Source organism: Arachis hypogaea, chromosome 3 (assembly GCF_003086295.3).
Source record: "Arachis hypogaea cultivar Tifrunner chromosome 3, arahy.Tifrunner.gnm2.J5K5, whole genome shotgun sequence".
Classification (NCBI taxonomy): Eukaryota; Viridiplantae; Streptophyta; class Magnoliopsida; order Fabales; family Fabaceae; genus Arachis; species Arachis hypogaea.
Genome location: NC_092038.1, coordinates 130518513 through 130540501, shown reverse-complemented (window position 1 = coordinate 130540501; position 21989 = coordinate 130518513). Strand labels below are relative to the sequence as shown.

The 21989-nt window shown below is 33.2% G+C and overlaps 1 protein-coding gene across 1 annotated transcript; it reads left to right on the top strand.

Moving 5' to 3' along the window:
• Positions 1–8192: 8192 nt before the first annotated feature.
• Positions 8193–11153, top strand: LOC112791635 (DELLA protein 1). Its single transcript, XM_025834546.3, has one exon. It carries the CDS (start codon positions 9091–9093, stop codon positions 10837–10839), a length of 1749 nt encoding a protein of 582 aa, XP_025690331.1. The 5' UTR covers positions 8193–9090; the 3' UTR covers positions 10840–11153.
• The last annotated feature ends 10836 nt before the right edge of the window (positions 11154–21989 follow it).

Below are 21989 nucleotides of genomic sequence, written 5' to 3'. Positions count from 1 at the left end.
GTTCCTCACAACCCATTCCCCAACCAAATGCTCTTAAATTATTTTCAAAGTGATCTCATCGATCGAATGCGTCAACTTATGTGGTGTCTATTTATGCATTCAATAATAATTATTCTAATCCCAATAATGAAAGAGAAATATATAATAGATAGATCTTAGATTAGGACATGCCATTATTTAACTACTAATTAATCACTTGGTGAAATGTATCTTGTTTGTATGATTTGCTGCCGGCGCAAACTATTAAGCGACAATAACCTATGGCTTAGCAATTATGTTCAATAATTAAGTGATATAATATGGCACTTCATGCACTGAGATTGGTGTTTAATTATATATTATTCGGATTTAATTTAATAACGATTTTTAAGATGTTGGTTTAACGTAAAGGTACAACACAGTATCTGCAGGACTCGGGAACTTTATCAGCAACCGAAGGAATCTCGTGGAGTTGTATTTCAACGAGGAAGAAGAATTGCACATCTGGGATGAAATGACAAACAGGAAAAAAAAAAAAAATTAAAAGAGAACCGCATGTGCATATGCATATGCATGAGTATTTAATTAATTAGCTGTTAACAAACTTTGTTTCATTCTTATTTAATTTGAAATTATGGAACTATGAAAAATATAACTAAATTCCAATAACATATAGGTTGATAAGAGAGAAAGAAATGAAAAATTGACATGGCCCGCGATGTGATATATATAATTTTTGAGAGGATGGTGACTATCTTAGCTAGAAAGTGTTGTGGCGATTATTTTATGTATTTTATCATCATCGCTAACTTTTTAATTGCAGATATATATAATGGAACCACACAGATATTAAAATATTTTTTTAAGATATTTTTCAATAATTAAAATTTAACATATATAATCGATTAAATTATATTATTTTTGTCAAAATTAGGCTAGACAAATTAATTTAATCGAAGAAATGGTTAATCAAATCTTAAATTGATCTAAATTAATATTTTTTTATAAAAAATGACTATAATATCCTTATTATATATAGAAAATGATTAAAATACTCTTATTTTATATATATATATATATATATATATATATATTAATTTTAAAAATTCTAAATTCTAACTCTACGATTGAAAAATAAAAGACTAAAATTTAGGATTCTCAAAATTAATATATATATATATATATATATAATAAAAATATTTTAGTCATTTTCTATAATAGGGTATTATAGTCATTTTCTATAAAAAATAATATTGATTTAGACCAGTTTAAGATTTGATTCACTATTTTTCGGTCAAATCAATTTATCTATCTTAATTTTGATAAAAATAACACGATTTAATTGATTATATGTGTTAAATTTTAATTATTAAAAAATATTTTTATAAAAAGATATTTTTAACATCTTTATCTAAATGGCTCTCATATATAATTACCTTAGGACTCCGGCGTACAGGGTCTGGTTGATCCTCGACCGTCCAATTCATTTTAGATCAAGGCAATATTTGGAGGAAAAAATAAATAAATAAAGAAAAGCAACCAGGCCAGTAACATAAATTTAAGAAGTAAATCAATTATTATAATTAAAGTAGCTTTTTCTGCTTGGAGCAATATATTTGGTTTGTGTAACTTAGAAAAACACAGAAATGACTAGATTCCCATTTCTTTGGATTTGATATGTCAACTTTCAAGAAAGTGAGAACAAATCGTTATCCGTTTGAAAGGACTACTATTTTTTTTTCCTTGTTTAAAAAAGAATATATCTAAACTGGCTTCCAATTATTAGTGCTCCCTCTTGTTTATTGATGAGGGTCAATCTTTAATAGTATGTATCAAAAGATCGATAACAAAGTTTTGCTATAATTTGATTCCAATTTCCATAAGTTAATACAAACTACATAAGATATATAACTTGCACATTAATATCCTTTTGGCTATTACTTATATTTGGTTTTCGGATGGTCTGATTTGTTTAAATTTATCAAAATTTAAATATATATTCTGAGTTTACCAATTGTTTATTTGTTCTCCAATTATAATAAGGTTTTCATTTCTTGGCATGCATAATCAATAGGATAAAATCAAGGTAATTATACAGTACCGCTCTTAATAATTAGTTCTATGGATTTGTCGCATTACTACATACTAGTTAGTGGCCCATACAATTTCGTAAACTTTGTGAACTAAACATACGTAATAGTCAACACTTATTTATGAAGAGCGGTACTTCTTGCATAGCTTAATAGTTAATACCATTCATTTTGATACGTTTTGCCTCAACACAAGGACATAGTCGGCACAAGAAGTAGGTCATATAGTACGTTATTTTCTCTGTCTTCATTGCCTAGGGTTCACCCTAACCTATTGCATTTAGCTACCTCTTGAATAATGCAAACAATGATATTAGCATCATATATACTACATGCTTAGATATATAGTTAATGTATGTATTATAATATTAACATGATGATATTTTAATGGGCATTAGTTAATAATTAGTAACTTGAGTTTTACAATGATGAAGTCGTCATATAGACATATACTCCTCTATATATCATAATTCATAATCCTATATATATGCGATGAGATCAATAATATGCTTACTTCCTAAGCCAAGTAGGTGGCATGAATATCCATTGTTTTGCACGTATATTAATAGACTATTATTACCATCCCAATTCAAAGTTTATGTTGCAAACTATATCCTTAACTTGGTGTATATACATAGATTATTACTATTATTATTATTATTATGTCAAGATACTACAGTAACACGTTTTTCAGAAATTTAAATTGATATAAAAACTATATAAATAATTATATATCTAATATATTCTTTTAAATAATTTTTTTTGAATTTATTTAAATTTTTATAAACTTTATTTTTTTTTCTTTGTTTTCTATCGTATGCCGAGCTTTTTTTTTTAGTCTAGACTTTTTAATTATAGAATTTTTAACACTATATTATAATATCGATATTATTTTTTTAAAGATTTAAGTTGATAGAAAAATATCTAATATATTTTAATTAGTTTTTTAAATCACAAGGGTGCGACGTATTATGATAGTTATTTTATCATCATTAAGTATTTTGTGAAATTTTTGGGGTTTAATTTCGACTTTTTCAGAGTTGCAAATAAAAGTATTAATTTAGTCAGCTTTGTAACGCTTTTTAATTTTAATATATATTGGAGAATAGTGTTGTGTGTTTTTGCTGTATTTGTTATTGGGGTGAAGAGTGTACCACGAAATTATGGAGGACAGTTAAAAAAAAAAAATCTAATTGCCCGGTTTTCTATTTTTGAATGAATCATGAAATCCAATCTTCCGATTTTCTCAATTACCATTAAAAAAAAAAGAAAAGTATTAAGAGATCAATAAATTTTATAATTTGTAATTATTAATTAATAATTATTAATTTTTTAATTATACAATAATAGTACGTAATTATTTGTTTTTTTTTGTTAGTTAAAAATATACGAGAATTTACAATAATAGAGAATAACACGTGAATACATTTCATTTAAAAAAATCGTAATATAACCCTTAAATAAAGGTATCAATAATAACTAATGCTTCTAAAGGGTTGTTCGTGTGAGTTTTTAAGAAATTTTTTTTTGAGTTATATTTTTTTAAAATATTTTATAAAAAAATAAAAGTAATTTTATGTTTGGATATTTTATGCAAAAAGATATTTTTATTTATTAATTATGTTTAGATATAACAGTATAAAAATATTTTTTGTTTATTTATTACATAAAAAACATATTTTTTTAAGAAAAAAAATCATTTAAAAAAGATGTAAATTACAACTTCTCAAAAATAATATTTTTTATTTTTTTAATATTTTTACTTTTATTACTAAAAATTTGTCAAATACTCTAAAAAATAATATTATAATATAATATTAAAATTTTTATGTCAAACAAAAAAATTAATATAAAATAAATAAAAAAATAAATTTAAAAGAGACTCTTGCATGAAAAATAAAAATATCAATCTCTCCCTTTAGTGTTCATGAAACCCAGTGTGATAAAGGAATATATATAATTGTGAAATTCGGTTTTTGCAGATAATATATATAGAGTACAAAAAAGTTTGAACTGTAGATATATGGAAGCATGATGAGTTGAGTAGGTAAGATGATGGTGAACCACAAGTTGAAAAACTAGAGCACTGAAATCTGTCGGCAATTCTTCTCATACTAATTAATTTTCATCATCACAGTGGTAATTTTAGTGACGAGTGGGAATATATATGTATTTGAAGGGGGCCAAGGTCCACTAATTCCAGAAACAGAGAAACAGGATAAGGCATTTGCATTTACGGGTTTTTCTTGTGGGGTTACACCAACATATATATAACGTGCACCAGAAAAAATGAAGGGCCTCAGTTCCCTGCGTTAATACCAAGTGGCCTAATAACTTCGTCACTTGTTTTGTGTCGGGATTTCGAATCCCGCCTTGTGCATACAACAATTCATTGGCCAGTGACATACCCTTAAATAGAGCCCAGATTCGCAATGGATTAATTTTTGACCTATCGGGTTGAGAAATACGGTGGACAAAAAAAAACTTCACCACTTGCTTTCAGTGCGGGACGACCTTCAAAGATTTTTATCATGATTTAAAATCACTTCTCGTCCTTTTGGTGGGGCTTTTCTTAACAAGTCACTGGTTACTGTTGGTAAATGTTTTAAGTGAAAAACACTAAAATAGTGAGGGGAGTTTTTGGAACTTTAAGAGCAATAAGAATATTATAATTTCTTCGATTCTTACTCTAATATTTTCCATAATTAAAAAAGAACAAGGAATGACTTGCAAAACTAACATCATATGATAGCAAGGGAATAAAGTAGGGGGAAAAAAAGAGAAAAGTTTCTGTCTTCAAGGTAAATTTCTTTTACAAAATAGAGCAAAAGTATGGGACTGAATCTGCCACATTGGTGATCAAATGTAGAATATGGTCATATATACACATAAATAGCATCATTTTGTTTATAATATTTCACTCTATTCGTTACCATGAATTACCAAAAGTAACACAACAACATAAATGAATTTTGAACATTTGGAATTACTTTTTCATAGAAAGAAAAAAGACTGTAAAAAACGTTATAATATTTTAGTCTTAGCAATGTGGATCAGGGTTGGCGTACGGTGTTTGAGATGTTACATTATTATCATCCATTATTATATATTTTTGGGGAAAAGATAATTAGATACCCCTTAATTGAGATTGCGACGACCATGTCCGCCATGTTTAATCTATATGAAGTGTTGACATGATCTTACTAATAAGAAAGCTAACAATTTTTTAGGGTTGATTCGGTAAAATATTGATTTCTTTAAAATAATTTTATTTTTTTAAATAATTTCCAAATGTTATAAAAGTTAAAATTGTATTTGATAAAATTATTTTTATTATTTAAAATGGTTTTAATAAATATAAATATAATAAAAAGTAAACATAAGTAAGCATATTTATTAAAATTTAAAAAATATTTTTGTTAAATACTTTTAAAAGCATATATCTCTAATTTCTCAAAGTTAAAAGTACCAATATATAATTTTTTTAATTTATCAAACGTAAAATAGGGTTAAAAAACACAAATATTTCTTCTAAAATGGTTCTCCGGTCCATATGAACGCAGAAAAAAATTATCCAACGAAAGTTTTCCAGAGAAGTTAAAGAAATACATAAAGACAATTAAATATTAAAAAAAGAATGAATGTTACTGTATTTCTATTACTACTGATTATATTTTTTTAAGCACTTTTCAATTAAACTAATGGTAGCTAGAGAGTAGAGAGCATAATATTAATATGTTCATTTTAAATATTAGATCATTTATTTATTTTTATTAATGTGAATTGTAAAAATATATGTTAAAATTATTAAGTAAAAAATTTATTATAAAAAATATATAAAATTTAATTTTCAATCATTGTTTTATATTTATTAAATAAAATATTTAAAAGTTTTTTACTAATAATAATCTTAATTGATATGTATAGGTCTAGGATACATGATAGTGAAATCCTACAATATAAGTATGCGTATACAGCAGTGATTGAACTGAAGGTTAGGATGGTAAAATAAGGGGAAAGAAAGAGTGAGAGTGAAAGTGAAACAGAGGACGCAGGTGCAGGAAGGGACCACGGGGACAAGAGAATCTGTGAAACGTGGCAGAATCACATGGCCATGGCCCTCTCTTTCTTGCTCTCACTGCTGCCCACTCCCACCTGTCACAGCCTCGCCCCACTTCCTAATTATCAACATTCCACATTGCTCTCTCTTACCACATGCTTATATTTCTTCTTTTGTTCAAATTAATGATCATAATCTGAAGATTTCAGAGCAAAGAAACGAGGGCACCACTAAATACTAATACTAATATTAAGTGCTCGCACTGATACTAATAACAAATCAATCTAAATTAAATTAGGAGGCCCCTTATCTGTAATGTGTTCCTCCGATAACGTCCCCGTCCGGATGAGGATGCCACCCTTGCGCGTAACGGAGACTCACCTAATGCCGTTTCTTCCTCATCCACCATCGTCACCTTAATTAGTTTTTAGCCAAAATTTTCTTCGAAAAAGTCTCTAGTTATTTACACACGAGTCATGTAACTTTTTCTTACCAACAAAACTCAGACTTTGTGAAGTGATAGCAATAATTGATATTTTACAGGATTTGTTTTCCAAATTAAACCAGCATGAAAAACAGAAAAAGATTAAAACGCGTAATCTCGTTAACATATGGATTTTCCTATTTATGTTGCATAATCAGTCCTAATAGTAAGAGTTAATGACGAATTGTGTTGTGAAAAATGGAAGATGATAACAACGTTACCCTGGACGTGCTTGGCTGGCAATCCCTTTTCATTTGAGAGCGAGCGCGAGAGAATAGAGCAGTAATGTTTTGTTACTGGGTCAGTGGGTCCCACGTCGGATGGTCCTAAAATCGATGTTGACGTCTGAATCCCCGTCCTCTTTGATCTTCTCTCCCCAGACCCTCTCAATCCGTGGGGCCCTCCCGTTGCTCCTCAGCTACACAATCCCCGTTCTCAAACGTAGCGCGTGAAACTATACTCGCTCTTTCAGCTCACCACTTGGCTTGTGAAGTGCACCAAGCTGCCTGTGGCTCGCTGCATGTTACCACGTGTAATATGGCGCGTGGGGGCCAAAGTTGACCCGTCCCCTTGATCTCTCCTTCATGTGCGTTGCGGGATGTTATTCCCCACTCGAACCTACGGAAGCCGATTACACACACTTGCCATAGGTCCGTCCATGGCCATGCCACCCCCTTTCTCTTCAGTGATGTATAATGACTCCTTTGTCCTTAGGTCTAAAATTTTTATTTATTTTTAGTTCGAGATTAGTCGTTGATTAGTGTCTTCGTTTTTTAAATGTTTTATAAGAAAAAACTAAAGGGTGTTTATAAGCTGAGGTATTTGGGAAAAAAATGACTTTGAATAAAGTGAAATATATTTTTCTTCCAAAATTTCAACTACAAAATACTCTTAATTGCTTTGAAATATTTCACTAGTAAAATTATTTGCTCGTAGGTAGACTCTATTGTGGTTTACTAGGAAAATATGGTGAATTTCAAAATTGTACTAATTCATCAATATTCCTCTCAAATTACTTTCATGGATGTATCTATTTTTTCTTACTGGTTAGTTTCCTTACAAACAAGATGCAGCAGATATGGCAAAAGGGATGCTAACTTTCAGAAAGCAAGAAAGAGTGATACTAAAAATAGCAAGCCTATGTGCCCCCCCTCCCAAAATAAAAGAGGAAGTGGTGTTCATTGTTGATCGAATAATTGAGGTAGCTGGAGAAGTTGCAATAATGTCATTTCAGATATTAAAGTTGCATTTTCTTTTCCCTATTCATGAGAATGGTGTCCATTTTCCCGGTCCTAATTAATATTGGAGCCCAAGATAAATTAGGGAGAACCATTTCTGTAGGAATGATATTTGAACTTTGAGTATCTAAACTACAGTTGTCATTGCTTATTTAGAAGAGTGGAGAATAAATATTATTGTCAAGTTGACTTGATTTAACAAACTCGAATATCAAATTCTATCGTTATTGTTCACTAACAACGTAACATTTAATTTGAACCCATCATGAAGTTGATATTTTTGTAAAGTGGAACTCAACTATATATAGTCCTAGTCGGGATAGTCCTCCTGAACGTACAGAAGCGTGAAATATATCCATTACAGCGTCGCCCCACACTAGGTGGCTAACTGGCTATAGTATGGGGGGACATTGGACATAGTTGTACCGGAAAATAATGAGGGAGGGGACATTAGCAGGCATAAACTTTCCAAGTCAAAATTAATAATGATGGTACTCAATCAGATACACTAATTTCTAATACTAAGGATAAGCACATTTGACACTGGCATTCGCCTGCATTATTATCTCTAACTTGAATCACTGAATCACATAATGAGCCCCCTAGAGAGTGTAAGAGACGCGCGTGGGGGAAAGGAGAAGGGGCGCGTGAGGGAGGGTGGAGCCCACTATCATTCTCGGTCCCCAAGGCTCTCAATCGATGAAGCGTACGGCCACCTGATTTTCTAGTGTATGGTGTCTGGGGTATGCACGAGCTGTACACTATCATGGGCATCTTTCTTGCCATTGCGGTGCTGCCACGGCTCTTTGATGCCCTTTTTAACTATTTTGCCGCACCCCCTCTTCATTTTCTATTAATTCTTTTTATCTCAAAAAAAAAAAAACAAAATATCAAGCTCAATATTAGAAATTTTATGAAATGAAATATCAGAAAATATAAAGGAGGAAGAGAAAAATAAGAGAGTTCCATTATTATTATGGCTTCCGTTGTTCCTTATCTTTTTCCACTCTGAGGTTTCTCTCTCTCTCGTTTCGCGTTTGGACCTCTCACCCTTTTTTCAACCCATTTTCTTCTCTTCTCTCACGGCTCATACCAATTTTCAAACCTCATAACCTCCTTCTCCTTCCCCCTTCCCTCCATTCTCCCACTGCTATGTGACCCGATTGGAACCCCAATTCTAATCCTATCTCCATTCCCATCGTTTTCGGATTCTGCCTTTCTCTTGTTGCAATCAAAGAGATGAAGAGGGATCACAGTGAAGCTGGCTCCAGCTATGGCCAGCAAGGTAGCAGCAGCAGCAGCGTGGCCAAAGGCGAATGCTCGTCAATGTCGAGCGGGAAGGCCAAGATGTGGGAGGAAGACCATGACCCAAGCTCCGGCGGCGGCGGCGGCGGCATGGACGAGCTCCTCGCTGCTCTTGGTTACAAGGTTCGCAACTCAGACATGGCTGACGTGGCCCAGAAGCTGGAGCAGCTGGAGATGGTTATGGGTACCGCGCAAGAAGACGGAATTTCACACCTGGCTACTGACACCGTTCACTACGACCCTACGGATCTATACTCCTGGGTGCAGAGCATGATCAATGAGCTCAACCCTCCCCCAAGCACCGCTGCCGCAAACGGAACAAGCAGCTCACTGCTGTGCAGCTCCCAAATCGAGGAGAACCCCTCACGCGCCTTCACGGACGACTCTGAGTACGACCTGAGAGCGATACCTGGCATCGCCGTTTACCCTCAAAACGACGAACCCAGCAACAAACGGCTGAAAACGAATCGTGTTCCAGAAATTGGGTCAGAGGGTGTTCAAGAACCGACCCGGCCAGTTGTGCTTGTGGATTCCCAAGAAACAGGTGTCCGTCTAGTCCACACCCTCTTAGCCTGCGCGGAGGCAGTCCAGCAAGAAAACCTAAAGCTGGCAGACGCGCTAGTGAAGCACGTGGGGCTACTCGCGCAGTCGCAGGCCGGTGCCATGAAGAAAGTTGCATCTTACTTTGCACAGGCACTTGCGAGGAGGATTTACCAGATTTACCCTCAAGAAGCCATGGACTCTTCTTTCTCAGATGTGCTCCACATGCACTTCTACGAGTCCTGCCCTTACCTCAAATTCGCCCACTTCACAGCCAATCAGGCCATACTCGAGGCCTTCGCTTCTGCCACCAGGGTCCACGTCATCGATTTCGGCCTCAAGCAAGGGATGCAGTGGCCCGCACTCCTGCAAGCCCTCACATTGCGTCCCGGCGGCCCACCCACTTTCCGTTTGACTGGAATAGGCCCGCCGCAGACCGACAACACTGACTCCCTGCAGCAAGTCGGATGGAAGCTTGCACAACTGGCACAAACCATAGGCGTTCAGTTCGAGTTTCGCGGCTTCGTCTGCTCTAGCCTCTCGGATCTTGACCCCGAAATGCTTGAGATCCGACCCGGAGAAGCCGTTGCGGTTAACTCCGTTTTCGAGTTGCATCGCATGCTGGCCCGCCCCGGCTCCATCGAGAAAGTTCTTGGCACGGTTAAGAAGATCAAGCCGAAGATCTTCACGGTGGTGGAGCAGGAAGCCAACCACAACGGTCCAGTTTTTGTGGATCGGTTCACGGAGGCGTTGCATTATTACTCGAGTTTGTTTGACTCGCTGGAGGGATCGGTGGCGACGGGGTTGGCGGCGCCGCCGCCGACTGAGGACCTATTGATGTCGGAGCTGTACCTCGGGAGGCAAATTTGCAACGTGGTGGCGTGCGAGGGCACAGACCGGGTGGAGCGGCACGAGACGCTGACGCAGTGGCGGGCCAGGATGGGGTCGGCCGGGTTCGAGGCGGTCCACTTGGGGTCGAACGCGTTCAAGCAAGCGAGCATGTTGCTGGCGCTGTTTGCGGGTGGGGATGGGTACAGGGTGGAGGAGAACAATGGGTGCCTCATGCTTGGGTGGCACACCAGGTCCCTGATTGCGACCTCGGCGTGGAAGCTTCCACCCCTTTCTTCTGGCGGCGAGTCTTAGTGAGTTGACTCGGCGCGTGGGGCCTGAGTTGGATGGATGGATGGTGACCTTAATTATTACTACTGTTACTACTACTACTACTATTATATACTCTGTAGATTAATTGGGGATTATTATTGGGGAAATGGCATGGTTTGAAGAAAACTTTGGAAGAAGAGTGACTCAGTAACCGAGTGAAGTGAGTGAGAGAGTGAGCGAGTCAGAGGCAGAAGATAAATAAAAGGGGAGGGTAAAAGAAAAACAACCATAGCTTGTAATTTGTAATTGTACTTTTTACTCTGCGTCTCTCTTTAGTGATTTTCGCATTTTCCAAATCACATTTGTTCAATTTTTAAGTTGAATGGCCTTTTTTTTCTTTCTTGAATATGTTTGATTAATTTTTAATTACAGTTTGAAGTCTCCTCTTTCCCTTGTTGGGGACGGAGTGATCTAGGCGAGAAAATTGTATCTAGTCTTTGTTGTTACTGCCCTTTAAGAAAAGAAAAAGACTCTTGTCGTTGTTCCTCTTGGTTACACAATTTTATATATGGATCTGATTATTTTCAAATAATACCAAGATATTTCAGAAATAATGATTCTTTTCGTATAATGCTGATGGAAGATATTAACATCCACTCATCCAGCATAGACAGAATTTTGATCAGATCAGAGTGAGGTTGCACTCCACTAAGGTGAAGCTTTGAGCTTTTGATGATATAAGTCTCTAAACCAAAAAGGTTTAATTAAACGCGATACGCTAAAAGTAAAGGCTCAAATGATAACAATTGGTGTGTTTAATAGTTATAGAAAACTAGAAAAGCTAGTGTTATGTTAAAGTTGTTACATTATTTTACCAACTTGTTTCATTATCAGTGGTAACCCACGACTCTAGATGCCAAAAATTAGGCTGAGAATAATTAAGAACATGGACATCACAATATTCTGGCATTCTGTTAGTGGTTGTTGTCCATTAAACAGGGGAAACTACTCTGCTGCTGCGTTTTGCATGAACTGCAGAGGAAGCTATAGCCATATTTCACTGAACTCAGCTGAACCCATGAACACCAATACATAAATAAACAATCGCTGCAATTTAGTTTTTTTCTGAAGCATCTAAAGTCCTGACAGCCTCAATTGCAGTACCAATCAATATACAAGAATGTTGCCTCCTTAACTTCTAGTTTGTGACTTAAGAGTTATGGCCAAGTCAAAAGAATCAATATTTTTGTTCATGTAAGAGCTAGGAAGATATATATATAATAATAATTAGCCGAATTTCAGGAGTTCGGCACCAATTGGCAAAATAGTTGCAATAATTAGTTATTAGGCAATTACTTAATTATATCAATTTGGCCATAAATTAGTGCAAGTTGCCTCCGATCCTGTTTTAGGATAATGATATCATTTTGTAGTAAGCAACGAAGCATATCCGCATGTTTCTGCCTCTTCAAGCGTACAGCTGCAGTTTTCTGTTTACTTTATTTAAGATAAGTGTCTTTGTTAGCAATATTTCACATGGAACTCCGCTTAATTATTATTATCATCATAATGGCCTTTTGAAGGGTGGAGATTAACGCTTATAACTCCAAGTGGAGTAACAAATTAAAAGTGTGTTTATCGTACATGATATCTCAATAGTTCGCAATAAAGATCATGAAGAGTTCACCATTTGTGAAACATGACAAAATTCTTACCTCAAGGGATGGATTTAACAAATAGATAAACATGTATATGATTGTTCGAATCCTAAGTGCACAATAAAAATTTACTTGAGAATTCTTGTAACTATATCAATACCACTATTTTCATATCAAAACATCAATTATAAAATCTCTGTTTCAAACATGGTTCTAAATTACTAATCTTCCCTTAGCATTTCTCACGTTACTCACAAATATTTGTTACTTTGTTAGAATTGTTGAAAAGTCAAAGACGAAATCATTAAAGTGCAGGAACCATCATAACGAATAGTATACGACCATCCATTACAAATTGACATCTAAATTTACCTTTTATTAAAAGGGGGCACTAGAAAAACGAAAGTTTTAGAGGAAAATTTTCATCCAAGTTGGAGGCCGGGGGGGAAAAAGAGGATTAAGCAATTAGGCTGATCTTAAAACAAAAATTAGTTGCAGCTTTAACTGTTTTACCCAACATTATTATTGAGAATATTTGGTAACAAAAGAATATTCGCTAAAAATTATTAAAACTTAGCATTTTTTATTTTATTTAATATATTATATTATATAATAAATAAATATTAAATAAGATAAATTTAGACCGTTTGAATTAATACGTTATTCTTGAATAAATGAAGGTATGCATATACACAAGAGTGAAAACAAGAAACTATTGAGATTGTCGCTATATATAGTAGCATATTATGTGATATTTACTGTGGTCTTACTGGTGTTTATTATGGCATTTAAAAATTATTTTCTAATTACTAAAAATATTAAATAATTAAATTTAAAAAATAACGATAAATAATAAATCAAACAAAATTTAAGCAGCATATAAAAGAATAGCACCTTTACCCTCGTAATGTGAATATCACACTCACACACATCCTTTTAGCTATTTCTGCTTTGTACTTTATGATCACTAAGGTGAAGGTGGATATACAGAGAAAGAAGCTAGGTTCGTTCCTTATGAACCTAGGTAGGCCACTGTCTACTGATAGCGGTTGCCATCAAAGCCCAAGTTTGGTTATGTTTATCTGTTTCCGTTACTAAGTATATCAAATACATAGTAGGGGCCAGCTAATCTTAGCTTTCAAACTAGTATAAATTAAAGAAAAAAATAATCATTTTTTACACATCTCAAGTTGATGAGTGATTAATTCAGGGATTCAAAAAAAATAAATGTAATAATCCAATAATAATAAGATAAGGTAAGTGTTTATTACTTTTTTTTATATGAAAATAACAACTTGTGTGACTTACATGTCCCTGTTCTTCCTCGATCGTGTGCATTGCTGTCTGATGTATCTTTTTACTGTGAAATTATTGTGATGACACTGTAAGAGTGGACAGCTAGCACTGCATGAATGCATTGTTTATTACTTGAAGTAATTAATCAAAATTCAAAACTGATTATTATAAACATATTTATCAAAATACTTTTATTTAATAATATGTAAATATATAATAACATTACTAGTTTTAACCATTTATTATATTTAAAATGATGTCAAATTAAATTTCCTTACGTTTTCATCATCAAAATTAAACTACCCCTTCTAATTTGAGAAGGAACAAAAGATAAGATTGAAAAATAGTTCTTTTTACATGTCCTTTTCCATTAGAACCTTATAACTTTTGAACTCATGAAAAAAGAGAAGATATTTTCAACTTTCTTCTTTTGTTTGAAAGATTCTTATGTTTTGAAATCGTGGCTTCTTATTGTTGTATCTTTTTCCTATGTCAATAATTTTCCAGAAGTTATGTTGTTTATCACTTCAAGCTACATGTACATATTTACAAAAAAAATAAAAAATAAACTATCAAGTATTCAATTATGTATATAAAGTTATAGACTACATTTACATATAGATTTTTTTCTCTTTCAGGTTACTTTTGGGGTAAGAGAATTCGATGTCTTCCTTCTTAGTTTGATTGCTCCTCTCTTTTAATGTGTTACATCAATGAATATTAGTAGTTAAGAAAACAAGAGTGGTCCATATTAATAATACAACATAAAAAAAATTATATAAATTAAAGTTATTCCATATTCATCAAAAGTCACGACTCATTTTAACAGTCATAATAATTAATTTTTGTTGCATATCTTCATGTTAAATTATCAACGAATGATCATTTTATAAGTAAATCGTCTAACAATATTGAATCAAATTAAATTCCCAAAATTTAATTTAAAAATAAAAAAACTTCACATTTATAAACTATCTAAAAATCACATGTTCAAAAGATATATAAAACTTGTAGTAATTAATAATGCATGCTCCTACAACCCTACAACTTTTAATGTGTTACTACTATCTATTTATAATTATTTTGATATATCTTCTAAGCTATTTATATATAGTAGTTGCTATAGATATCTATCTTAGAGCATTTTGGTGAGTAGATCACCAAATATGTACTTGGAACATTGAACTTGAACTCATATGCGGAAACTAGAAAGAATCCGTATATATACACAAATAAGGCATGAACATGGAGTATCTCTTTTTTGGCCATGAATTTGTTTTCATTCTCTATATATGGTTCTATGTAGTGGAGTGCGGTCTACAATGGCGGCCCTTTATTGCTTCCTTGTGATGAATGGTTTCTCGTGTGTGTCTTTGTGGGGATATATATATAATAAAGCAACCATATAGCTAGCTTAGCTCCTAATGAAAGTAAAAGAAATTAAATTGATGGAATTAGCATCCTCCATATGTATCAAACTAAAAGTTTGCATAAGACCGGGGCAAATATATATGCATGAGATGTGTGTGAAATAAATAACAGATTTTCACTTGATATCAATAATTTTTTAAGTAATTACAAGTAAAAGATAAAATTTAAAATCATGATTCTATAAGTGATATGTGAAGTCATTATGAGTTACATATGATGAGCATGCTTATAAGCTAAATATTTAACTGTAAATTGTAATATTATTGGTCAGAAAAGTTTGCAACATAAGGTAAAAGTTTGCAAGTTATTTTACCCGTTCTCCTTTACCTTTCATATACTATGGAAAATTGTATGATAGAATTATTTTCCGAATTATAGAAAATGGTTATCAAGATAAAGAGCAATTATACTCGAATACATGCATGCATTTATGTGGGTAAACACATGCAAGTGCACTACCGTACGTGAAAGCCCCGTAAGAATTAAAAAAACATCTAAAATTTCTCTTAAAAAATAACAAATAGTTTAGAACAAATAGTTCACAGCTAACTAATCATATATGGTCGCAATATTCATTTGTAGTCGTTTTTGTTGTGATAAGGATACTATCATACCTTAGTGGATGCCCATTTTTTATGAGGTGTAGTTTCTCAAGGATGACTATTATTTAATATGATCTTGAAAAGCTACTCATGTACATATATAAATAGGCTTAAGCCTCTGAGTATTATACATAGTGAAAAACAATAATAAAACAAAAACAAATGCTATTTTATCTCTCTTTACTTTTTATATTATTTTTATCTTTATATATATACTTATGTAATTCTCTCTAGTTACTTTTTATACTCCTTTCTATCTTTATATATATATATATATATATATATATATATATATATATATATATATATATATATTACAACATATAATATTATTATATATATAAATTATTATTGAGCTAATTATTTTAATACTAGAGTCTTCTATTTATACATCTTTATTTTATATATCTTTTATTTTACAACACGTTATCAGCACGAGATTTTGATCAAATTTTTAGGAAGACTCAGGTAACAAATTTTCATTATGTCGAAGCTCTCTCATCTTGAATTCAATACTCTTGGTATATCTGGAAACAATTATTTATCATGGATACTAGATGCTGAAATCCATCTTGATTCAATGGATCTTGGAGATACCATTAAGGCTGAAAATAATGCATCCCAGAAGGATAAAGCTAAAGCCATGATTTTTCTCCGTCGTCATCTTGACGAAGGATTGAAAAATGAATATCTCACATTAAAAGATCCTGCAGATCTTTGGAAAGACCTTGAAGAAAGGTATAATCATCAGAAAACGGTGATACTTTCTCAAGCCCGATATGAATGGACGCACTTGCGTTTACAAGATTTTAAATCTATAAATGAATATAATTCTGCAATGTTTCGAATCACCTCACGAATGAAATTATGTGGGGAAAAAATAACTGATCATGATATGTTGGAGAAAACTTTCTCAACCTTCCATGCCTTGAATGTGCTCCTGCAGCAGCAGTATCGAGAGAAAGGGTTTAAAAAATATTTTGAGTTAATTTCTTGCCTTCTTGTTGCTGAACGCAACAATGAGTTGTTATTGAAAAATCATGAAGCGCGCCCAGCTGGCGCCGCCCCATTTCCTGAAGTAAATGCGGCAAATCATTACCTCAGAAGAGGTAAATGGCAAGCTTTTAATAACAAGAAAAATTATGGAAGGAAAAAGAATTATATTCAAAAGAGAGGATCTCACCAGAAGTGGGATAAAGAAAGGAATATTGGGCAGAATAAATCAACAGAGGATAAGTGTTTTCGTTGTGGTGGAAAGGGCCATTGGTCTCGTACCTGTCGTACCCCAAGGCACCTAGTCGATCTTTACTAGGCATCTTTAAAAAAGGATGACAAAGGAAAGGAAACAAATTTTGTTTCAAATGATGCTGAGAACTCCACCACTCATTATGATGTATATGATTTCTTTGAGGATCCTGAAGGAAATATTGGTCATTTGATCAATGATGGAATAGTTTAATATGTGGGATTGTGAAGTATCTATGTAAATAAATAATGTAAAGAATTTATTGTTAAGTTTTATTTTCTATGTATTTAAGTTTCAAATGTGATGTACATAAATAATGAAATATTAATGTTTATGAATTTTGAAATTATTAAATGTGTCAAATTTAAAATAAAATTTTAGTATATGACATTATTTTATGTACAGTGTTTCTTAGAAAAATAATTCTGATCAAGTATTTAATTTAACTGTGCATACTACTCATTTTATTATTATTTGTTTTTTGAAGAGAATGGCAAGGATATGTAATGAAGATGTATGCCTTGTGGATAGTGCAAGTTCACACACTATTCTTAAAAGTGATATATATTTTACCCATCTTGTGCCAAAAGAGGAATATGTTAATACTATTATTGGCTTAGGCAATGTGATAGAAGGCTCTGAAAGAGCTATAATTTTGTTTCCTGGAGGAACAAAATTTATAATAAATAATGCACTGTTGTCTACAAAGTCTCGAAGAAACTTGTTGAGCTTTAAAGATATTCGCCGAAATGGATATCATATTGAGACTATGAATGAGGGAAATCATTAGTATTTATGTATCACAACTTATGATTCAAATAAGAAAGTTATATTAGAAAATTACCCTCACTTTCATTTGGGTTGTATTATACCAAGATTAGTGCAATTGAATCACATGCCACTGTAAACCAGAAGTTTACTAGTCCAAATGAATTCATAACTTGGCACGACCGATTGGGTCATCCGGGAACAATCATGACGAGGAGAATTATTGAAACTCTCATGGACATTCACTAAAGAACCAGAAAATTCTTAAAACTAGTGAATTTTGTTGTGCTGCATGTTCTCAGGGAAAGTTAATTCTAAGGCCATCACCAGTAAAGATTAGATTTGAGTCCCCTGAATTCCTAGAAAGGATTCAAGGTGATATATGTGGACCTATTCATCCACCATGTGCATCTTTTAGATATTTTATGGTTCTAATAGACGTATCTTCGAGATGGTCACATGTGTGCTTATTATCTTCTCGCAACCTGGCATTTGCGAGATTATTGGCTCAAATTATTTGATTAAAAACACAATTTTCAGAAAATCCAATCAAAGTAATTCGTCTTGATAATGCTGGTGAATTTATTTCCAGAAAATTTTATTAAAAATTCAGTAAAATTATAAAAATTAATAAAATAATTAAACATAAATTTAATTATATATGTATTTAAAATTAACAGTTAACACACGAAATAAATTATTTTGTATGTTATTTTATTCAAATTCAAAAAATTATTATGTTTGACTAAATAATTAATTTATTATTTTTATAATATATAAGTTTTACTAACTTAATTTAAAAATAATTATAGTTTTTTTTATATGAGTTTAGGAAATTATTGGCTCAAATTATTTGAGATGGTCACATGTGTGCTTATTATCTTCTCGCAACCTGGCGTTTGCGAGATTATTGGCTCAAATTAGATGATTAAAAGCACAATTTACAGAAAATCCAATCAAAGCAATTCGTCTTGATAATGCTGGTGAATTTACTTTCCAAACTTTTGATGCTTATTGTATGGCTAATGGAATAAGTGTTGAACATCCAATAGCTTATGTTCACACACAAAATGGGTTAGCAGAATCACTTATTAAGTGCCTCCAATTAATTGCTAGACCCTTACTTATGAGAACAAATCTCCCAACCTCGGTTTGAGAGCATGCTATTTTACATGCCGCAGCACTTATTCGTTTGAGACCAACGAGTTATCATCAATTCTCTCTTATGCAATTAGCTTTTGGCCAGCAGCCAAATGTTTCCCATTTAAGAATATTTGGGTGTGCGATATATGTTCCCAGTGCACCACCTAATCGCACCAAAATGGGACTCCAAAGAAAATTGGGAATATATGTTGGATATGATTCTCCCTTTATAGTGAGGTATTTTGAGATACAAACTGGAGATGTATTTAAAGCCCGATTTGCGGATTGTCATTTTGATAAATCAAAATTTCCAACATTAGGGGGGAGAGAATAAGCTTCCTGAAAAGGAGCTTAACTGGAATGCATCATCATTGATGCATTTAGATCCTCGATCAGGGCAATGTGAACTGGAAGTTCAAAAGATTATACATTTGTAAAGAATAGCAAATGATTTGCCTGATGCATTTTTCGATACAAAGAGGATAACTAAATCTTATATACCAGCGAAAAATGGCCCAATACGAATTGATGTCCCAGTAGGACAAGTAGCCACTGAAGCAAATTCACGCCAGAAGCGTGGCAGGCCTGTCGGTTCCAAAGACAAAAATCCTCAAAAGATAAAAGAGGTAAATAATATTCCTGTTGAAAAAGACTTAGTAGAGACACCTGCAGTTGTCCAAAATTCTGATATAACGCCAGAAGACGTTCAGGTACCTAAAAATTGTGAAAATGACGAGATCTCGATAAATTATGTCTTTACAGGAGAGAAATGGGACCGAAATAAGACAATTGTCAATGAAATATTTGCATATAATGTGGCATTAGATATCATGTATGAAAGTAAGGATCTTGAGCCAAGATCAGTCGAAGAATGTCGACAAAGGAATGATTGGCCAAAATGGAAAAAAGCCATGAAGTCTGAATTAGACTCACTTGCAAAACGTGAAGTTTTTAGACCTGTAGTCCGTACACCTGAAGATGTAAAACCTATTGGATATAAGTGGGTATTTATGAGAAAGCGAAATGAGAAAAATGAAGTTGTGCGCTATAAAGCCCGACTTGTGGCACAAGGTTTTTCACAAAGGCCCGGTATAAATTATGAAGAAACGTATTCCCCTATAGTGGATGCGATAACATTGCGTTATTTGGTCAGTTTATCTGCATATCATAAACTGCATATGCATTTAATGGATGTGGTAACAGCCTACTTATACGACTCATTAGATCGGGATATCTATATGAAAGTCCCTGAAGGACTAAAGATATCTAAACCATCCAATGAATATTCGCAAGGGTTATACTCAGTCAAATTGCAAAGATCTTTATATGGTCTGAAGCAATCTGGACGAATGTGGTATAATCGTCTTACTGAGTATCTGGCAAAAAATGGATTCATGAATGATGATATCTGTCCATGTGTTTTCATAAAGAAATTTGTATCTGGATTCATTATAATTGCTGTGTACGTTGATGATTTAAATATCATTGGAACTCGTGAAGAGATTCCAACGATTATAAAAGCTCTGAAAGAAGAGTTTGAGATGAAAGATCTTGGAAATACTAAATTTTGTCTCGGCCTGCAGATCGAGCATACAAAAAATGAGATCTTTATTCATCAAGCGACATACACAGAGAAGATCTTGAAGAGATTTTATATGGATAAGTCACATCCTTTGAGTACCCCAATGATCGTAAGATCTTTGGATGTGAAAAAGGATCAATTTCGTCCTAAAGAAGAGAATGAAGATATCCTTGGTCCTGAAGTACCATATCTTAGTGCCATTGGAGCGCTAATGTATCTTGCTAATAATACGCGACCTGACATATCATTCGCGGTGAATTTACTAGCAAGATATAGTTCCTCTCCAACCAGAAGACATTGGAGTGGAATCAAACAGATCTTTCGATATCTTCATGGAACGATTGATATGGGGTTGTTTTATCCCTATGGATCCAAGTCATAACTAGTTGGCTATGCAGATGCCGGATACTTGTCTGATCCACATAAAGGGAGATCTCAAACAGGATACCTGTTTACATATGGGGGTATAGCTATATCATGGAGGTTCACGAAACAGACAATAGCAGCAACCTCCTCTAATCATGCTGAAATACTAGCAATTCATGAAGCTAGTCGCGAGTGTTTTTGGCTGAGGAGTCTGATTTAATATATTCTGTTATCATGTGGACTGATTGATCATAAGATAGCTCCAACTGTCCTGTTTGAAGATAATACAGCATGCATTGCTCAACTTAAGGGTGGATACATCAAAGGTGATAGAACAAAGCATATTTCTCCCAAATTCTTCTTCACTAATGATCTTCAAAATCAAGGGACAATTGATGTCCAACAGATCCGCTCAAGTGACAATCTGGCATATTTATTTACAAAGTCACTCCTAAAATTTTCCTTTGAAAGATTGGTACATGAGATTGGAATGCGCCGTTTTCAAGACATTAAATGATGTCGGCAAGAGGGGGAGACTGTACTCTTTTTCCTTGGTCAGGTTTTTTCCCATTAGGTTTTTCTTGACAAGGTTTTTAATGAGGCAGTCCCCATCACTAAAGGATATTGTACTCTTTTTCCTTCACTAAGGTTTTTTCCCACTTGGTTTTTCTTTAGTAAGGTTTTAACGAGGCAATAATCCTAAATGGTCATCCAAGTGGGAGTGTTGTGATAAGGATACTATCACACCTTACGTGGATGCCCATTTTCCATGAGGTGTAGTTTCTCAAGGATGACTATTATTTACTATGATCTTGAAAAGCTACTCATGTACATATATAAATAGGCTTAACCCTCTGAGTATTATACATAGTGAAAAGCAATAATAAAACAAAAGCAAATGCTATTCTATCTCTCTTTACTTTTTATATTCCTTTCTATCTTTATATATATACTTATACAATTCTCTCTCTATTTACTTTTTATACTCCTTTCTATCTTTGTATATATATATACATTACAACATATAATATTATATATATATATATATATATATATATATATATATATATATATTATTGAACTAATTATTTTAATACTAG